This window comes from Ornithorhynchus anatinus, chromosome 5 (genome assembly GCF_004115215.2).
Source record: "Ornithorhynchus anatinus isolate Pmale09 chromosome 5, mOrnAna1.pri.v4, whole genome shotgun sequence".
Classification (NCBI taxonomy): domain Eukaryota; kingdom Metazoa; phylum Chordata; class Mammalia; order Monotremata; family Ornithorhynchidae; genus Ornithorhynchus; species Ornithorhynchus anatinus.
The window spans coordinates 74080037-74097910 of NC_041732.1; the positions used below are offsets into that span (position 1 = coordinate 74080037).

At 47.2% G+C, this 17874-nt stretch overlaps 1 protein-coding gene across 3 annotated transcripts in view; it reads right to left on the reverse strand.

Moving 5' to 3' along the window:
• The window catches only part of AJAP1 (adherens junctions associated protein 1), a 201808-nt gene that overhangs the window by 109653 nt on the left and 74281 nt on the right, over positions 1-17874 (reverse strand). The window contains exon 3 of one of the 3 annotated variants that reach the window (XM_029065538.2): positions 12863-13257. The exons of the other annotated variants lie outside the window; for them this stretch is intronic. Within the exon in view, the coding sequence (XP_028921371.1) occupies positions 13076-13257 (182 nt within the window). The 3' untranslated portion in view covers positions 12863-13075. Of the gene's footprint in view, positions 1-12862; positions 13258-17874 lie in introns of those variants that run through there. 3 annotated transcript variants of the gene reach the window in all.

The following is a 17874-nucleotide window of genomic DNA, read 5'->3' on the forward strand; positions in this document are numbered from 1 at the left end:
AGGATCCCCCCCCGCCTCGACGGCAATAGCTGAAAAATTAAACCCCGTCCCACTAGTCCTTCGATTATTAGTCATTCTCTCATTTTCCCTTTGCTTCGAAGTTTTTTGTTCTCTTCTAGGTTCTACTTCCATGGCACTAGGTCAGCAGAAGGCAGGGCCTCACCAGGCTCTTGGTTATCAGAGCTTTCAAGGGCGGCAGCGGAAATGGGGCAAAGGGGCAGGTGGAAAAGCCTGGCATCCAGTCTTCCACTAAGGCAGGGCGATGGTGTCAGAGTGTTCAGGGTGAGCACGGCGTTCCTAAACCAACACTAGCTTCACGTGCACGGAGAGCCCCAAATACTGTTAGATCCTGCCAGGCGCAATTTGATCAAAAGCACATTTTCCCTTGAAAAAATTCCCTCAAAAAGCCAAAACCTGCCCCCTGTAGCCATAGCTCTGTCCCCCGCAAGCAGCCCTCCTTCAGACGTGTTGGACTCTCTTGCCAAAGCAGTGGGAATGATTGGGGGAGATCTCTCCCTCTCTTACCACCAGCGATAGCAGAAGTGATACCCCAAACTGCCTTGGGGATTTTTCAGGGCTCTCCAGTGAGATTGCAGGAAAAATCTGGCAACACTGTGGCTAAACTACATATACAGAGAAATTTAAGTGCTTTGTCTATGCTAAGCACTGGGGTGTATCCAAAATCATCACATTGGAGCCAGTCCTGTCCCACCTGGGGCTTACATTTCAAGCAGAGGGTGAACAGGCATTCTTATTCCCATTTTACAGATGAAGAAACTGAAGCCCAGAGAGGTTAAGCCACTTGCCCAAGGTCACCCAGATGGCCCCTGTTAGAGCTTTGTTTAGAACTTGGATCTAACGATAATAATAACGATTGAGGTGTCTGTTTAGTGCTTTCTGTGTGTCGAGCACTGTTCAAAGCGCTGGGGCAGTACAGGATAAACAGGTTGGACAGAGTCCCTGTCCCACACAAGGCTCACAATCTAAGTAGGAAGGAGAACAGATACTGATTCCCCATTTTACAGGTGAGGTAATTGAGGCACAGAGAAGTTAAATGACTTTCCCAAGGTCACAAAGCAGGTGCATGGTGAAGGTGGGACTAGAACCCAGGTCCTCTGATTCCCAGGCCTGACTCCCAGCCCTGAGCTCTTTCCACTATGCCACGTTGCCACTTCTCTTATTTTTTCAGCAGCTTAGAGCCATGTCCCGATTTTCAGAAGCCACCAGCAGTTGTCAAAATCTTCCACTGGATCCGTCCACTAGAATACCTGGGGCTCTATTCGTTCATTCGTTCGTTCGTTCGTTCGTTCGTTCGTTCGTTCATTCATTCATTCGATTGTATTTATTAAACGCTTATGGTGTGCAGAGCACTGTGCTAAGTGCTAAGGAGAGTACAATAGGGCAATGAACAGATACATTCCCTGCCCACAATGAGCTTACAGTCTAAAGGGCGTGACAGATACTAATATAAATAAATTACAGTTATGCACGTAAATTCTGTGGGGCTTGGAGGAGAGATGAATAAAGGGAGCAAGTCAGGGCGACTCGGAAGGGAGTGAGAGATGGGGAAATGTTTCTTGGAGGGGTTAGGGATTTTTAATCGTCTCTGTCCGCCCCGATCAGACCAGAGGCAGAGAGCTGCTCATATGAACTCAAAATCCGACCCTGTAGAGAGAAACCGAGCCCGGATCTGCATTCTTGCCCGATGCCCAAGCATCTTCTCTTTTAAGGCTGATTGATTACAAGAGTCTTCATTATTTTTCCTCCGTGACACCATTAGAGCTGGTGTTTTTCTTGCTCTGGACATTAAATTTAATACCTTTTCTCCATTTTTTCCACTTAGTGACATATTTTCTATTCCACAGTGATATCTTCTGCCGCTTTTGCAGGTCTCTGTGCATATGGCATGGAACAACAGGCAATTATAAGCGTGTGTGTGGATATTCTAGTCATTAGATTGCAAGGCTGGGTAAGCGCCTGGGAAGCAGGGACTATGTCTTTTAACCTCCACCGTCATTTCCTAAACACCTATGACAGGCCTCACCACCGAGTGGGCAATTAATAAATGGTTTTGAATGAAGGAACAAGGGACATTTGTTTAAAATAGTTCATTCTGGGTATTGCATTTCTGTATCTTGCCTTTCAGTAGATGATGAAATATGGGTCATCTTACACTATTTCATTTATAAAAGCTCTTTGCCTCAAAGAAGAGCAACAAATAGTTACGAATAGGCCGACGGGGCTATTTTTGGAGAAAACAGAACATTGGGTCACAATCTGAGACCGTGTGCTTCCCTGGTCCTCTTGATGACGGTAAGAACAAGGGACTGCATGGGAAAAGATACTAGGTTAAAGTCTCAAGGCGATTTGGCATGACTGTGGTGTTACCCTGCCCCGGTCTCTTAGTACAGTGCTCTGCCAAGGCTCTGCACCCAATAAGTGCTCAGTAAATAGCACTGACTGATTGACTGACCGACTGATCTGCACCACAAGTCTCAGAATGCTATGGGGCTTCATGGAGAATAGACGGAGCGTGCTCCACCTCTGAAATGGAAACCCAAGTAATAATAAGAGAAGCAGCATGGTGTAATGGACCTGGGAATCAGAAAGGCCCGGATTTAAATTCCAGCTCCACCTCTTGTCTGCTGTGAGACTTTGCGCAGTCACTTCACCTCTCTGAGGCTCAGTGATCTCATCTGTAAAATGGGGATTAAGAGCGTGAGCCCCATGTGGAGACATGGACTGTATCCAATTTAACTTGTATCTACCCCTGCATTTAGAACGGTGCTTAGCACATAGTAAGCGCTGAACAAATTCCATTAAAATGACAAAAGAATAATCCAGTTGGACCCAGTCCCTGTCCCACTTGGGGCTCGCTGTCTAATCTCCCGGTTTACATATTCCTGAGCAGAAGACCCATTGAATACAGTATACTGGGTCTGTAATCTAGGCAAGGTGCAGTGACCAGAGGCTAAGGTGACGATTCATCCGGTTTTCCATAGCACAGTCCAGTTTTCAGCTGGTCTGTCCCCTGACTTCTAACTAAGTGGCGGTGAAGCCATTATATCCAGGGAGTCGGGTGAAGGGGCAGGAGTTGCCAACTCTATCGTATCATACTCTCCCAAGAGCTTAGTACAGTGCTCTGCACATGGGAAGCACTCGATAAGTTTGACTGACTGATTGATTGCGCTGGGGCAGGGGTGGGGTTAGGGGTGTCGGCAGAGGTAGGAAGGCAGGGGCCGGGATAAGGCCTGCCACCGACCCTGGGGACAGGGGCGGGTTTTGAAAGCAGCAGCCGGGACACCAACGGAGGCAGTGGATTCGAGACACACTTTCTCCAACCGAGCCGTTTCACCCCTTCCCCGATTCCCTCCCTGGCGAAGGAGACGTCAGAATATTAATAATTATGGTGCTTGTTAAGTGCTTACTGTGTGCCAAGCACCGTCCTCAATCAGGTTGAACTCAGTCCCTGGCCCACATGGGGACTCACACTCTCAATCCCCATTTTGCACTTAAGGAAACTGAGGCAGAGAGAAGTGAAGTGATTTGCCCAAGGTCACGCGGCAGACTTGTGGAGGAGCCGGAATTAGAACCCAGGTCCTTGTGACTCCTAGGCCTTTGCTCTATCCACGGAGCCACATTGAAAGGCTGAAACTCTTCCAGGTCCAGACTTGCCCAGGCTGGAAAGGGATAAGCAGATGACCTTCCTTATGGTCGGTCTTAGATTAGAGTACAACCCAAGAAAGAGCGGTTAAGTAGTAACGTGGCATAGTAGGTAGAGCATGGGCATGGGAGTCAGAAGGTCATGGGATCCAATTCTGCTCTGCCACTTGTCTGCTGGGTGACCTTGGGTGAGTCACTTCACTTCTCTGTTCCTCAGTTACCTCATCTATAAAATGAGGCTTGAAACTGTGAGCCCCACCTGGGGCAGAGACTGCATCCAACCTGATTTGCTTGTATCCTCCCCAGAGCTTAGTACAGTGCACGGTACTTAGTAAGCACTTCATAAATACTATTAAAAATACCCAAAGACGCTGCTATATTCTATTTATTGCTACTGTTTTTGTCTGTCCGTCTCGCCCGATTAGACCGTAAGCCCGTCAGAGGGCCGGGACTGTCTCTATCTGTTACCGATTTGTACATTCCAAGCGCTTAGTACAGTGCTCTGCACGTAATGATAACGTCGGTATTATTCATGTTATTATTAATGTCGGCACATAGTAAGCGCTCAATAAATGCTGTCGAATGAATGAATGAATGAATGCCCATCCCTCAGCTGCAATCGTCGGTAGATCCAGCCTCCCTCCACTCCTGCAGCCACCTCCTTCTCCGAGTCCTAGTTCCGTCACAGACTAGAGCACTGTAACTAGGCTGAGTTTATTAGGAGCTTTGAAAACCAGGACGCGGGCACACCTTCAGTGAGGGCGGTCACTGGAGACACTGTGGAATTCCGGACGCCCCTTTGCCAGCCCCCTCATTTGAGCGGCCTCGGAGGTTGGAAGTTCACAGAACCCGGATAGCTGCCGAGTATGTGACTGGAAGGGGAAACCCGGACCGTCTCTACTTCGCTTGAGTCTGATAATAATCATAATATTAGTAATTGTGGTATTAGTTAAGTGCTTACTATGTGCCAGGCCCTGTACTAAGCACTGGGGTGGACACAAGCAAATCGGGTTGGACACAGTCTCTTGCTCCGGGGCCCTGTGACGGGCATGCCCCAGACCAGGCGCTGAGGAGCTGAGGGGGAGGGAGGCTGGGCGTAGAAAGTTACAATACTAATAAATCACCTTGCCCCTCCTACTTCACCTCACTGCTCTCCTACTACAAACCAGCCTGCACACGTCACTCCTCTAATGCCAGCCTACTCACTAGACCTCCATCTCGTCTATCTCGCCGCCAAACTCTCGCCCACTTCCTGCCTCTGGCCTGGAACGCCCTCCTTCTTCATATTCATATCCTCTCTGTATTCATAGCCATGGACAATTACTCTCCCCCATCTTCAAAGTCTCATTGAAGACACATCTCCTCCAAGAGGCCTTCCCTGACTAAGCCCTCATTTCCTCTTTTGCCACTCCCTTTTGGTTGTTCCTACGCTTGGGTTTGCTCCGTTTACTCACCCCGCCCTCAGCCCCACGGCTCTTATGTGCATAAGCGTATATCATTCGTTATATTAATCTCTGTCTCCCCCCTAGACCGTAAGCTCACTGAGAGCAGGGGACATGTCCAGCAGCTCTGTTACACTGTACTCCCCCGAGAGCTTAGTACCGTGTTCGGCACAGCATGGCTTAGAGGATAGAGCACCTGCCTGGGAGTCAGAAGGACCTGGGTTCTAATTCTGACTCTGCCACATGTCTGCTGTGTGACGTTGGGCGACTTACTTTCCTTCTCTGGGCCTCAGTTACTTCATCTGGAAAATATGGATTAAAACTGTAAGCTCTATTTGGAACAGGGACTATGCCCAACCCAATGACCTTGTAATAATAATAATTACGGTGCTTGTTAAGCGCCTACTAAGTGCCGAGCACTGTTCTAAGCGCTGGGGTGGGTACAAGGTAATCAGGTTGTCCCACGTGGGGCTCACAGTCTTAATCCCCGTTTTACAGATGAGGGAACCGAGGGACAGAGGAGTTAAGCGACTTGCCCAAGGTAACACAGCCGACGAGTGGCAGAGCCCGGATTAGAACCCATGTCCTCTGACTCCCAAGCCCGGGCTCTTTCCACTGAGCCACGCTGCTTCCCGTACCTACCCCAGAGTTTAGTACAATGCCTGGCACAAAATAAGTACATGAGAAATGCCATAATTATCAGTAGTACCGATAGTAAGTGCTCAATAAATATGATTGATTTATGGATCGATGAAATGTTGACGTAAAAGCATCCGGAGCCAATTCCGCACCAGAGAGTCAGACCCGAAGAATTCCAGCCTGCTAGAAAACTGAATCCATGATCACCCTAAGCTTAACTCACAAGCCTCCATCGACCCTCTCTGAACCCATGAGGATGATAAAGAGGATGGGGATGAGCTACCGAACACACTGTGGGATGTAAACTGAGCACATACTGAGCAATCTCCAGCTGCGACACGAAAATCCACCAATTTTCCGGGAGCGATGGCAGGTGCGAGGTTGGCTTACTTCTTTAGCCGGGGCAGTCTCCAATGTAAAATGTTATTTTTTTTTAGCTTTTTCTCAAAACATTTAAGACTATCTGAGATACATATTCAACCTAAACATTATAGACTTCTTGCTTTCTCCCCGCTCCCAGTCTCTCTCCCTTCCTGACTCCTACACGTAGCGAGAATCGTTTTTCTCAGGCATCAATTCGATAATGTCACCCTCCTCCTCAAAAGCCTACAGTGGTTCCCTGCTCGCCTCCAATTAAAATAACGTTTTGATCACAGTGTTCAACGCTTTCCGCCGACAGGCTCCCAACCACCTTGCTAACCAACCCTCCCACCGGACCACAGCTCACGCTTTCCCCTCTACCCGAGGAAATCTGCTCACTGTCCCTCTTCACACGTCGCCTGCCTCTGTATGGCCCAAATACTCACACACACACACACAAATATTGACACGGCTAGAATAGTAATTATGGTATTTGTTAAGCGCTTCCTATGTGCCAGGAACTGTACTAGGCCCTGGGGTATTTACAAGCAAATCAGATCGGATACAGTTCCTGTCCCATGAGAGGTTCACAGTCTCAATCTCCATTTTACAGATGAAGTAACTGAGGGACAGAGAAGTCAATGTCTTGCCCAAGGTCACCCAGCAGGCAAGTGGCGTAGTCAGGATTAGAACCCATGACCCTCTGACTCCCAGGCCCGTGCTCTATCCACTACGTCATACCCTCCCTCCTTTTCCTCTTCACCACACCATACTTAGAAGCTTTAATTTTAAAGAGTTTATCTCCGACAAGGAGCCTTCCTAGACAAATCCTCCTGATGATGAGGATGGTGATAGTGATATTTGTTGAATGCTTACAAGGACTAAGGTTTTCATGATGTTTTGCTAATTGGAATCTGATATTATCCCACATGGAGCTCATAGTTTAAGTAGGAGGGGAACAGTTATTTACTCTCTATTTTGCAGATGAGGAAACTGAGGCACAGGGAAATTCAGTGAATTGACCAAGGTCCCACAGTTGGCAAATGGCAGAGCATAGGCTCAGGCTCTCTCTCCATTATTCGGCTATCCTAGCTTTTAAAAACCAATCAGTCGTATTTATTGAGCACTTACTGTGTGCAGAGCACTCTACTAACCATTTGGGAGAATATAACTTTATAAGAGACACATTCCTTGCTCCAGACGAGCTTACGGTCTACAGGGTTTGGGCATTTTACCTTATTTTCTGAATATATAAATACAGCTGATTTGATTCATGTAAATTTTAGGCCTTAACCCTTGAGCTTTTTATTAACTCTTTATCCTATTTGATGACACTGTATCCACACCAGTGCTAGAACAGTGTGTAAAACATAGGAAGCACTAAAGGAAAAACAATTATTATTGCTATTATTATTAATAAGATTATATCTTACTTTTTATATTCCCAGTTACATTTAAATCTCATCTTGGGCAAAGATCAAATCTTTATGTTTTGCAAACTCCCCCCAGCCTTGAAACACTGTTCCACCACCAGCTACATGCTCAGTGAATTCGGATGATGATGAAGATGACATTGATATTCCTGAAGATGAAGAAAAAGATAATAAAGAGGATGATGATGGTGATAATGACGATGTGTTTTTGAAGATGTCGCTGATGATAGTGGTAACGATGATGATGATGATGATAACATATCGATAATAATAATGTTGGTATTTGTTAAGCGCTCACTATGTGCCAAGCACTGTTCTAAGCGCTGGGGTAGATACAAGGTGATCAGGTTGTGTCCCACGTCGGCTTACAGTCTTAATCCCCATTTTACGGATGAGGTAACTGAGGCACAGAGAAGTGAAGTGACCTGCCCACAGTCACACAGCTGACAAGTGGCAGAGCTGGGATTAGAACCCATGACCTCTGACTCCCAAGCCCGGGCTCCTTCCACTGAGCCAAGCTGCTTCATCACGCTGCTACTGATGAAGATAATAATAATAAAAATGATGATGATGATGATGATGGTATTTGTTAAACATTTACTATGTGCCAAGCACTGTCCTAAGACCTGGGGGAGATACAAGGCAATCAAGTTGTCCCAGTTGGGGTACACAGTCTTAATCCCCATTTTATAGACGAGGTAACTGAGGCACAGAGAAGCTAAGTGACTTGCCCAGAGTCACACAGCTGATAAATTGCAGAGCCAGGATTAGAACCCACGACCTCTGGCTCCCAGGCCCAGGCCCTTTCCACTAGGCCACACTGCTTCCCTAGTGATGATGACGTCCTACCACAGAACAGAGGGGTGGTTGGGTTCCAGACATGGGGGACAAAAAATCGGTGACACTTTCTTCTACCTGTTGCCATTCAGGGGAGTGACACTTGACATATATGTCTTACAAGCGCTTAGCGCAGTGCTCTGCACCCAGTAATCCCTCAGTAAATACGACTGAATGAATGTCTTTCATTTTCCAAGCCTCTAAAGGGGCGGAGATGATCACTCAGCTCGTTTGGATCAAAAGAATGGGAAGGAGTTAGGCTGCACGCCTGGGGCTTAGACTAGTAAATTTTCCCGTCCCAGGACACCTTCACGGGCTCAGCCGTTAGGCAACACATCTCGTCACTGATGCTTGGATTACCAAGAGCGGTCGCAGGTAGCCTACGGTAGAGGACCCCATCGGCCACCAAAGAGTGGGGACAGAGGCCGCAGCTGATTTCTAGACTGTGAGCCCGTTGTTGGGTGGGGATTGTCTCTGTTTGTTGCCGAATTGTACTTCCTAAGCGCTTAGTACAGTGCTCTGCCCACACTAGGCGCTCAATAAATACGAATGAATGAACGAATGAATCTCATTCGTATCCCAGCTCCGCCGCTTGTCAGCTGTGTGACTGTGGGCAGGTCACTTCACTTCTCTGTGCCTCAGTGACCTCATCTGTAAAATGGGGATTCACTGGGAGCCTCACGTGGGACAACCTGATGACCCTGTATCTCCCCCAGCGTTTAGAACAGTGCTCTGCACATAGTAAGCGCTTAGCGAATACCAACATTTTTATTATTACCGACCTGAGTACTTAGCACATAGCAAGTGCCTAATGAGAGCCATTATAAAAAAGAGACAACCTAATCGACTCCCTTCAACTCAAGGCCTATGAGTGGCCCAGTGGAGAGAGCACGGGTTTGGGAGTCAGAGGTCACGGGTTCGAATCTCGGCTCTGCCGCTTGTCAGCTGTGTGACTGTGGGCAAGTCACTTCACTTCTCTGGGCCTCAGTTACCCCACCTGTAAAATGGGGATTAAAACTGTGAGCCCCTCGTGGAACAACCAGATCACCCTGTATCTCCCCCAGCGCTTAGAACAGTGCTCTGCACATAGTCAGCGCTTAACAAATACCAACACTACTATGATGCTAAACTGCCTCTTGTTGTTTGGAGTCCTTAGACATGATTCTGCTACTGTATTGAGCTTTGGAAACTGCCTTTCTCGGCCATATTTCTAGGCCTAGATAAGATGTTTTCTCCGCACCACCATAACCGACAGAACATTAAACGTCTGATCGTTTGTGTCACTCCCTCCACCACCGGTCCGTAAATTCTTTCAAGGGCAGAGATTGCATGCCAGATTGTACATTCCAAGCGCTTAGTACAGTGCTCTGCACATAGTAAGCGCTCAATAAATACTATTGAATGAATGAATGAATATTCTAATTCTCCTGTATGCTTCCCAAACACCTAGACGAGTACTCTGCACCAGCCCGCACTCACTGCGCACCTCTGAACCCAGTAAACACTCATTTCAGTGCTCTGCACCAAATAGGTTCTCATAATAATAATAACGTTGGTGTTTGATAAGCGCTTACTATGTGCAAAGCACCGTTCTTAGCGCTGGGGGGGGGGATACAAGGTGATCAGGTTGTCCCACGTGGAGCTCACAGTCGTCATCCCATTTTAAAGATGAGGTAACTGAAGCCCAGAGAAGTGAAGTGACTTGCCCAAAGGGGAGGAGCCGGGATTAGAACGCATGACCTCTGCCTCCCAAGCCCGTGCTCTTTCCACTGAGCCACGCCGCTTCTCTACATTACAGCGCTATGCGCCCCGTATAGTGTTCGGTACACAGTAAGTGCTCAGTACAGCACCCTGCAAAAAGCAGCGGTCAGTAAATGCTGCTGATGAAGATGAACAGCAGGGGCTAATTTTAATCTGGAGTTGTGACCATGAGAGTTAAGATTGGGGGTGGGGGAGAGAGAGAGGCTTGAGACAGAGACTTAACCCCTTTCCTCACCCCATAAATCAGCACTCTGGAGGGCCGTGGGCTCCATCTCCATCCATCTCCATGGATTCCACTTCCACATCCACGATTAGGAAGGAGGACGTGACCCCTGCCCCACTTCCATCACCCTTTCCCTCTGGTAAGTAACATCAGCTCTTAGAACGGGGCTCGGTGCTTAGAACGGAGCTCAGTGCTTAGAAGAGTGCTTGGCACATAGTACGCGCTTAACCAATACCATAATTGCTTCATTATTGTTATCGGATCTTGAGTCATCTGAGCAGAGGTTTGGCTGCCCCAGAGAGATCACCTGAACCTTAGCTGACCCAGAAGGGAGTTTAGGGAATAAGCATCCTGCCAGTTCAGTTCTACTCCTTAAATCATACCTTGTTTGTGTCAGGCATTTTCCCTTTTAAAGAACTTTTTCACAACCAAAATCTCATTTTATCAATCATTCAATCAATCAGTAATATGTACTGAGAGCCTACAGTGTGCAAAGCCCTCTACTAAGCACTTGGGAGAATACAGTGAGTGGTAGACGCAATTCCCACCCACAAGGAGCTCTAGGCTTCGAGGCTCTCCATCACCTCGCCCCTTCCTACCTCTCCTCCCTTCTCTCTTTCTACCGCCCACCCCGCAGGCTCCGCTCCTCCGCCGCCCACCTCCTCGCCGTCCCTCGGTCTCGCCCGTCCCGCCGTCGACCCCCGGGCCGCGACCTCCCGCGGTCCCGGAACGCCCTCCCTCCTCACCTCCGCCAAACCGATTCTCTTCCCCTCTTCGAAACCCTACTTCAAACTCACCTCCTCCAAGAGGCCTTCCCAGACTGAGCTCCCCTTCTCCCTCTACTCCCTCTACCGCCCCCCCTTCACCTCTCCGCAGCTTAACCCTCTTTTCCCCCCATCTCCCTCCGCTCCTCCCCCTCTCCCTTCCCATCCCCTCGGCACTACTCGTCTGCTCAACTGTATATATTTTCATTACCCTATTTATTTTGTTAATGAAATGTACATCGCCTCGATTCTATTTAGTTGCCGTTGTTTTTACGAGACGTTCTTCCCCTCGACTCTGTTTACCGCCATCGTTCTCGTCTGTCCGTCTCCCCCGATTAGACCGTGAGCCCGTCAAACGGCAGGGATGGTCTCTATCTGTTGCCGACTTGTTCATCCCAAGCGCTTAGTACAGTGATCTGCACATAGTAAGCGCTCAATAAATACTATTGAATGAATGAATGAATTATATCCTGATGGGTCAGATTTTTGTGGGCAGGGAAGAATTCTACCAACTCTGTTATATTGTAATAATAATAATAATAATAATTGTGGTATTTGTTAAGCATTTACTATATACCATTCTCCCAAATGTTTATTCCAGTGCACTGCACCCAGTAAGTGTTCAATAAATATCATTGATTTATTGATTGTCCCTGGAAGGAAATGAGAAATATGTATTATTACCTTTACAAATAAGGACTGAAGCCAGAGAGGTTAAGTGAGTTGTTCAAGGTCACACGGCAGGTCAAGGCAGAGCTGTGACTTCTAGAACGTGGGTTTCCCGATACTGGATTCCCACAGTTGTTCCACTAGGCCACTTCCCCCCCTCACCAAGCCCTCAGAATAGTAGTAATAAGAATATTTGTACTATATGCCAAACACTTTAATAATAATAATGTTGGTATTTGTTAAGCGCTTACTATGTGCAGAGCACTGTTCTAAGCGCAGGGGTAGATACAGGGTAATCAGGTTGTCCCACGTGAGGCTCCCTGTCTTAATCCCCATTTTACAGATGAGGTCACTGAGGCACAGAGAAGTGAAGTGACTTGCCCACAGTCACACAGCTGACAAGTGGCAGAGCAGGGATAGTAGATACAAGCTAATCAGGTCCCACATGGGACTCGCGGTCTAAGTAGGAGGAAGAACGGGCAGTGAATCCCCATTTTGCAGATCAGGTAATTAAGGCACAGAGAAGTTAAGTGGCTTTCCCAAGGTTACCAGGAGGTAAGTGGAGGAGGCAGTATTAGAATCCAGATCTTTGGCCTCCCCGGCCCATGATCTTTCCGCTAGACCATGCTGCTTTTCAGACTAATGGTTCTGGGGCTCTCACACTAGCTGTTTTCCCTTGAACAGAGCTCCATTATAATTGACATCTCTGGGAATGGGGTTTCCTTCAGGCCTAGAATGAATGTCAGCTCCCAGAACTCTGGTGTCAGACTGGCTCCAGTGCTGCTCTCACACTTCAGCAGTATGAATCTCTGAAACAACAGGAAACTTGGTGGAACCACGTTGTTCACGTCTGTCCGTCTCCCACCTTCTTTCCTCTCCCTCTCTCCCTCTCTGTAATTCTCATTCAATCGATCATCAATCAGTATTTAGCAGTTACTCTGTGCTAAAAAGTGGACTCCATAAGTGGGAGAATATAATAGAGTTGGGAGACTTGATCCCTGCCTTTGAGCAGCTTACATTCTAGCAGGGGGATTCAGACACTACAATAAATTACCGGTAAAGGGAAGGAACTTAATGTCTCTAGAAGATTTATTTTTAGAGGGAGGAAATGGAGGAAGAAATATAGGAGTCAGTAAGGTGAGGGTAGGATAGGGAGTATGTTGGTGTGAAACTCGGAGGTAATAGCTCAGGAAGAAAGAAAAGTGTGAATATGTGATGTGTGCGGCGGTGTGTGTGTGTAAGCAATCAGGTTTTATTTGCTTGTAATAAATATCATTTGAGCTTTCAAATCCATATGCAAACCCATGCGGGCAGGGAATCAAGTTTCAGTGCTGGCACAGTTGAATTCCTCTCTGCATTTTCAAGTCTGCTCTCATGCTCCCATTTGATCATCAGCTCTCTGAGGGCAGGGACCATTCTTTGGGCTTCTGGGGTTCTCACTGGGCAGGCAGCGGTAAACTCTCCGTCTGAAAACAATGGATGAAACTACAGGATCAAGAATATGCACAAACAGGCCGTTGTTTACAGTGCTCTGGCTTCCACAATCATCTGTTATCTTAAAGCTCCTTGAGGGTAAGGATTGTGATTTCTAACTTTCTTAGTTTCTGCCAAGGTGGGTATTCAAAAAATGACACCGATTGATATTTTTGGTACCATATTTGTTTCTCTGTCATCAAAACTGCTTCATCTTTAGGTGAGACCTCTTCCTATCTGGCATCTAGGGAGGGTGTGAGGAAGAAACCTAAGCTTTAAGGACGGCCCTGTCAGCTAAGAGAGCGTCGTTGGCTGTAGCCAGACCATAAGGGTCACTGGGATGGATTGGTGGAGCTCTCTGAATCTGATTGAAAGTACAGACCAATCACTTTGGCCCAATTTCTAATCATGTGGAGCTTCCACTAGGTGTATGAACCTCACTTTGGTGAATCTCCCAGAGAGGAGAAGAACTGACTGAGGCAAAGGAGGGAATCTTAAACTGGATTCCTTAAAGTGGGAACATCCCCAAAAGTTTTGTTACCTTTCCAGTTTGCCCATAAATGTAGGGAGGGCCTGCCATTCCTCAAATTGTCTGATTGAGTGGACAGAGCATGGGACTGGGAGTCAGAAGGTCCAGGTTCTACTTCCTGCTCTGCCATCAGTCTGCTCTGAGACCTCGGACAAGTCATACAACCTCTCTGGATCTCGGTTTCTTTCTCTGTGAAATAGGGATAAGACATTAACCTCTGGGCCTCTTAGACTGTGAACTCTGGGTGGGCCAGTGACTGTGTCTGATCTGATGATTTTGTGTCAACCCCAAGCTTAGTACAATGCTTGACCATAGTGTTTCTTCAATACTGTGAAAGTAAATAATAATGTTGGCATTTGTTAAGCGCTCATTACGTGCAGAGCACTGTTCTAAGCACTCGGGTAGATATAGGGTAATCAGGTTGTCCCACGTGAGGCTCACAGTCTTAATCCCCATTTTACAGATGAGGTAACTGAGGCCCAGAGAAGTGAAGTGACTTGCCCACAGTCCCACAGCTGACGAGTGGCGGAGCGGGGATTCGAACCCATGACCTCTGTAAATAGGGGAGGAGCTCACAAAATCCTCCCCTACACCCCTAGTGGCTACGTCTCTCCCTCCTGGCATCCAGCCCCATTTCTGCCCCAGTCCAGACGTGTCCGTTGCCGGCCGTTGAAACCAATTTTATGAATCTCCACAAGTCCTCCTGCCCATGGTGACCAAGTGCACAGATTTGCCTTCTTCCTGTTCAATCGACAGGTGGACCTTCAAGGCCACTCCAGGGGTACCTGAGGTGTTTCTCGAACAAATCACCAGTTATGGGTCAAGAGCCACCTGGAGGCTTTCAGCATCTGATGGTGGGAGCATCCCTGGAGTCAACTGAATGACCTAGAGAACGTGGCCCCATGACCTGTGGGTTGGGAATCCAGAACCACGTCCTCTACAAACCACTTCCACACAAGCTGATTCAAGGGAAGGTCAACAGTACCAAGAGAAACTGTAAAAATGAGACCAATCCTAGCCTCGAATCGGGGATGAAATCATAAACATTAATCGGAATGGAAAAGAAGAGACCTTGAAGGAAAGGGGGTTGTGCTTTAGAATGTTCCCCAGGAGCCCAAGTGGTGATTTTAAAATAGTTTCTGCTTATCTGTGGTTGGGAAAATATTTTAAAGTGTTGAAAATCGATGGGACCGATGACTGATACTGATGACGGACGGATCCTTGATGGGGATGATGGTGGTGGTGATGGTGATTTAGTTGAAAGAGCACGCGTCTGGCAGTTTGTGGAGTTCCAAGGCCTAAATCTGCCAATTCTGTTGCATCGTGCTTTCCTCAGTGTATAAGATAGTGCTCTGCACACAGTCATTCCTCAATAAATACCACTTGACTGAGGAATTAGCTCACAGGAAAGGCTCTTAACCTCTCGGTGCCTCAGTTTCCTCACCTGCAAAACAATATAATGTTGGTATCTGTTAAGCGCTTACTCTGTGCAGAGCACTGTTCTAAGCGCTGGGGTAGACACAGGGCTTTCTGGTTGTCCCACGTGAGGCTCACAGTCTTAATCCCCATTTTACAGATGAGGTCCCTGAGGCACAGAGAAGTGAAGTGACTTGCCCACAGTCACACAGCTGACAAGTGGCAGAGCAGGGATTTAAACCCATGACCTCTGACTCCCAAACCCGTGCTCTTTCCACTGAGCCACGCCTCTTCTCTATAAATTTAAGCTCTTCTCTATAAAATAAGTAGAATGCCTGTTCCTCCCTACCCCACATGCCTATTGTGAGGATAATACGTAACAATAAGAATAATGATCTGTGGTATCTCTTTAACACTTACTATGTGCCTAGCAGCACAGTAAATGTTAGGGAAGATGCAGGGTAATCAGGTTGGACAGAGTCCCCAACTCACACTCTAAAGAGGAAGGGGAGCAGGTATTTAATCCCCATTTTCTCTGTCACTTGTCAGCTGTGTGGCTGTGGGCAAGTCACTTAACTTCTCTGTGCCTCAGGGACCTCATCTGTAAAATGGGGATTAACTGTGAGCCTCACGTGGGCCAATCTGATTACCCTGTATCTACCCCAGCGCTTGGAACAGTGCTCTGCACATAGTAAGCGCTTAACAAGTACCAACATGATCATTATTATTATTTACAGTTGGGGAAACTGAGGCACACTGAAGTCAGGGACTTGCCCAAGGTCGTACGGCAGGCCAGGGGTAGAGCCAGAATTAGAACCTACATCTCTGATTCCCAGGCCCAGGTCCCTTCCACAGAGTGAGTTCACTGGTACGAAACCCCTAAATGAAAAGACCCGATGAAATTCAAGGTTTTACCAGTGCTACAATTAAAGTTGTCAGCCACTGGTCCAGACTACAAGAACCGTCGGGCATCCTGACAAATCATTCCCCTTTCGATGCCGCCCGGTGTTCTCAGCTGTTAGACTTGCACAAAACACTTCAAGCTAAAGGTACAGTGTGTCCGTTCTTGAGAAATCAAAGTAGGGGAACAGCAGACCGATTACTGCCCCAAAAGGTATCGTTACCTGGGAAAGCACCTTGAAGTCAAAAGCTACCGCAAACTTTGTACGTTTATGCGTCATTTACTTCAGCAGCCTTTAAATTCAGGATGGGCCCCGTCACCCGAGAGCACGTACTCAGCAGGGGAATTAAAAGGAGCTTAAAGAGGTTGAGGTTAAAGACATCTATCTTCCTGTTTCATCAGCTCAGAATCGCCTTCCCCACAGATTCAGAAATGTAAATCTCATTGCTGATAGGATATCTTAATAAGAATCTCTTTCCTGATGTACCCAAAGACTGGTCAGCTGCCAGCCAGCAACCAGGACACGATTCATAAGCCTCGCCTTCGGTCATCTTCGGGTGTTCTTTAAAGCGGCATGACCTAGAGGAAAGAGCACAGGCCTGGAAGTCGAGGGACCGGCATTCTAATCCTAGGTCTGCCGCTGGCCTGCTGTGTGACCTTGAGCAACTCGCTTCGTTATTCGGGGCCTCAGTTTCCTCATCAATAAAATGGGGATTAAAATACCAGTCCTCCCTATCTTTTAGATTGTGAAAACAGTGGGGGACAGGGACTGTGTCTGATCTGATCGATCATCTTGTAACTAGTCCAGTGCTTAGCACTGTGTCTGGTGCATGCTAGTACTTAATCGGCATTCATTAATTCATTCGATCATATTTATTGAGAGCTTACTATGTGCAGAGCAACGTACTAAACGATCGGAATGTACAGTTCGGAAACAGACAGACAATCCCCGACCCATAACGGGCTCAGAGTCTAAATGGGGGAGACAGAGGGAAAACCGAAACAGAATAAAACTAGTCTGGCTAAATGGAGTCATAGATATATATGCATCATTAACGAAATAAACAGAGTAATAAATAATATATACAAATAATAATAATAATAATGTTGGTATTTGTTAAGCGCTTACTATGTGCCGAGCACTGTTCTAAGCGCTGGGGTAGATACAGGGTCGTCGGGTTGTCCCACATGAGGCTCACAGTCTTCATCCCCATTTTACAGATGAGGGAACTGAGGCACTGAGAAGTGAAGTGACTTGCCCAAAGTCACACAGCTGACAGGTGGCGGAGCCGGGATTCGAACCCATGACCTCCGACTCCTAAACCCGTGCTCTTCCCACTGAGCCACGCTGCTTCTCGAATATGCCGTCAAATGATGTCAAATATGCACAGTGCTGTGGGGAGGAGAAAGGGGAAGAGCAGAGGGCAGGAGAAGGGGGAGTACGGAGGGGAAACAATAATGATGATGGTATTTGTTTAGCAGTTACTATGTGCAGAGCACAGTTCTAAGCTCTGGGGAGGATACAAGGTGATCAAGTTGTCCCATGTGGGGCTCACCGTCTTAATCCCCATTTTACAGATGGGGTAACTGAGGCACAGAAAATTAAGTGATTTGCCCAAAGTCACACAGCTAAGTGGCTGAGCCGTAATTTGAACCCATGACCAATCAATCAGCATCATAATTGGTTATGATGCTCAATGATACGGTTATGATGCTCAATGATGCTTAATAAATACAACCACTTGTAATTATTAAGCACTTACT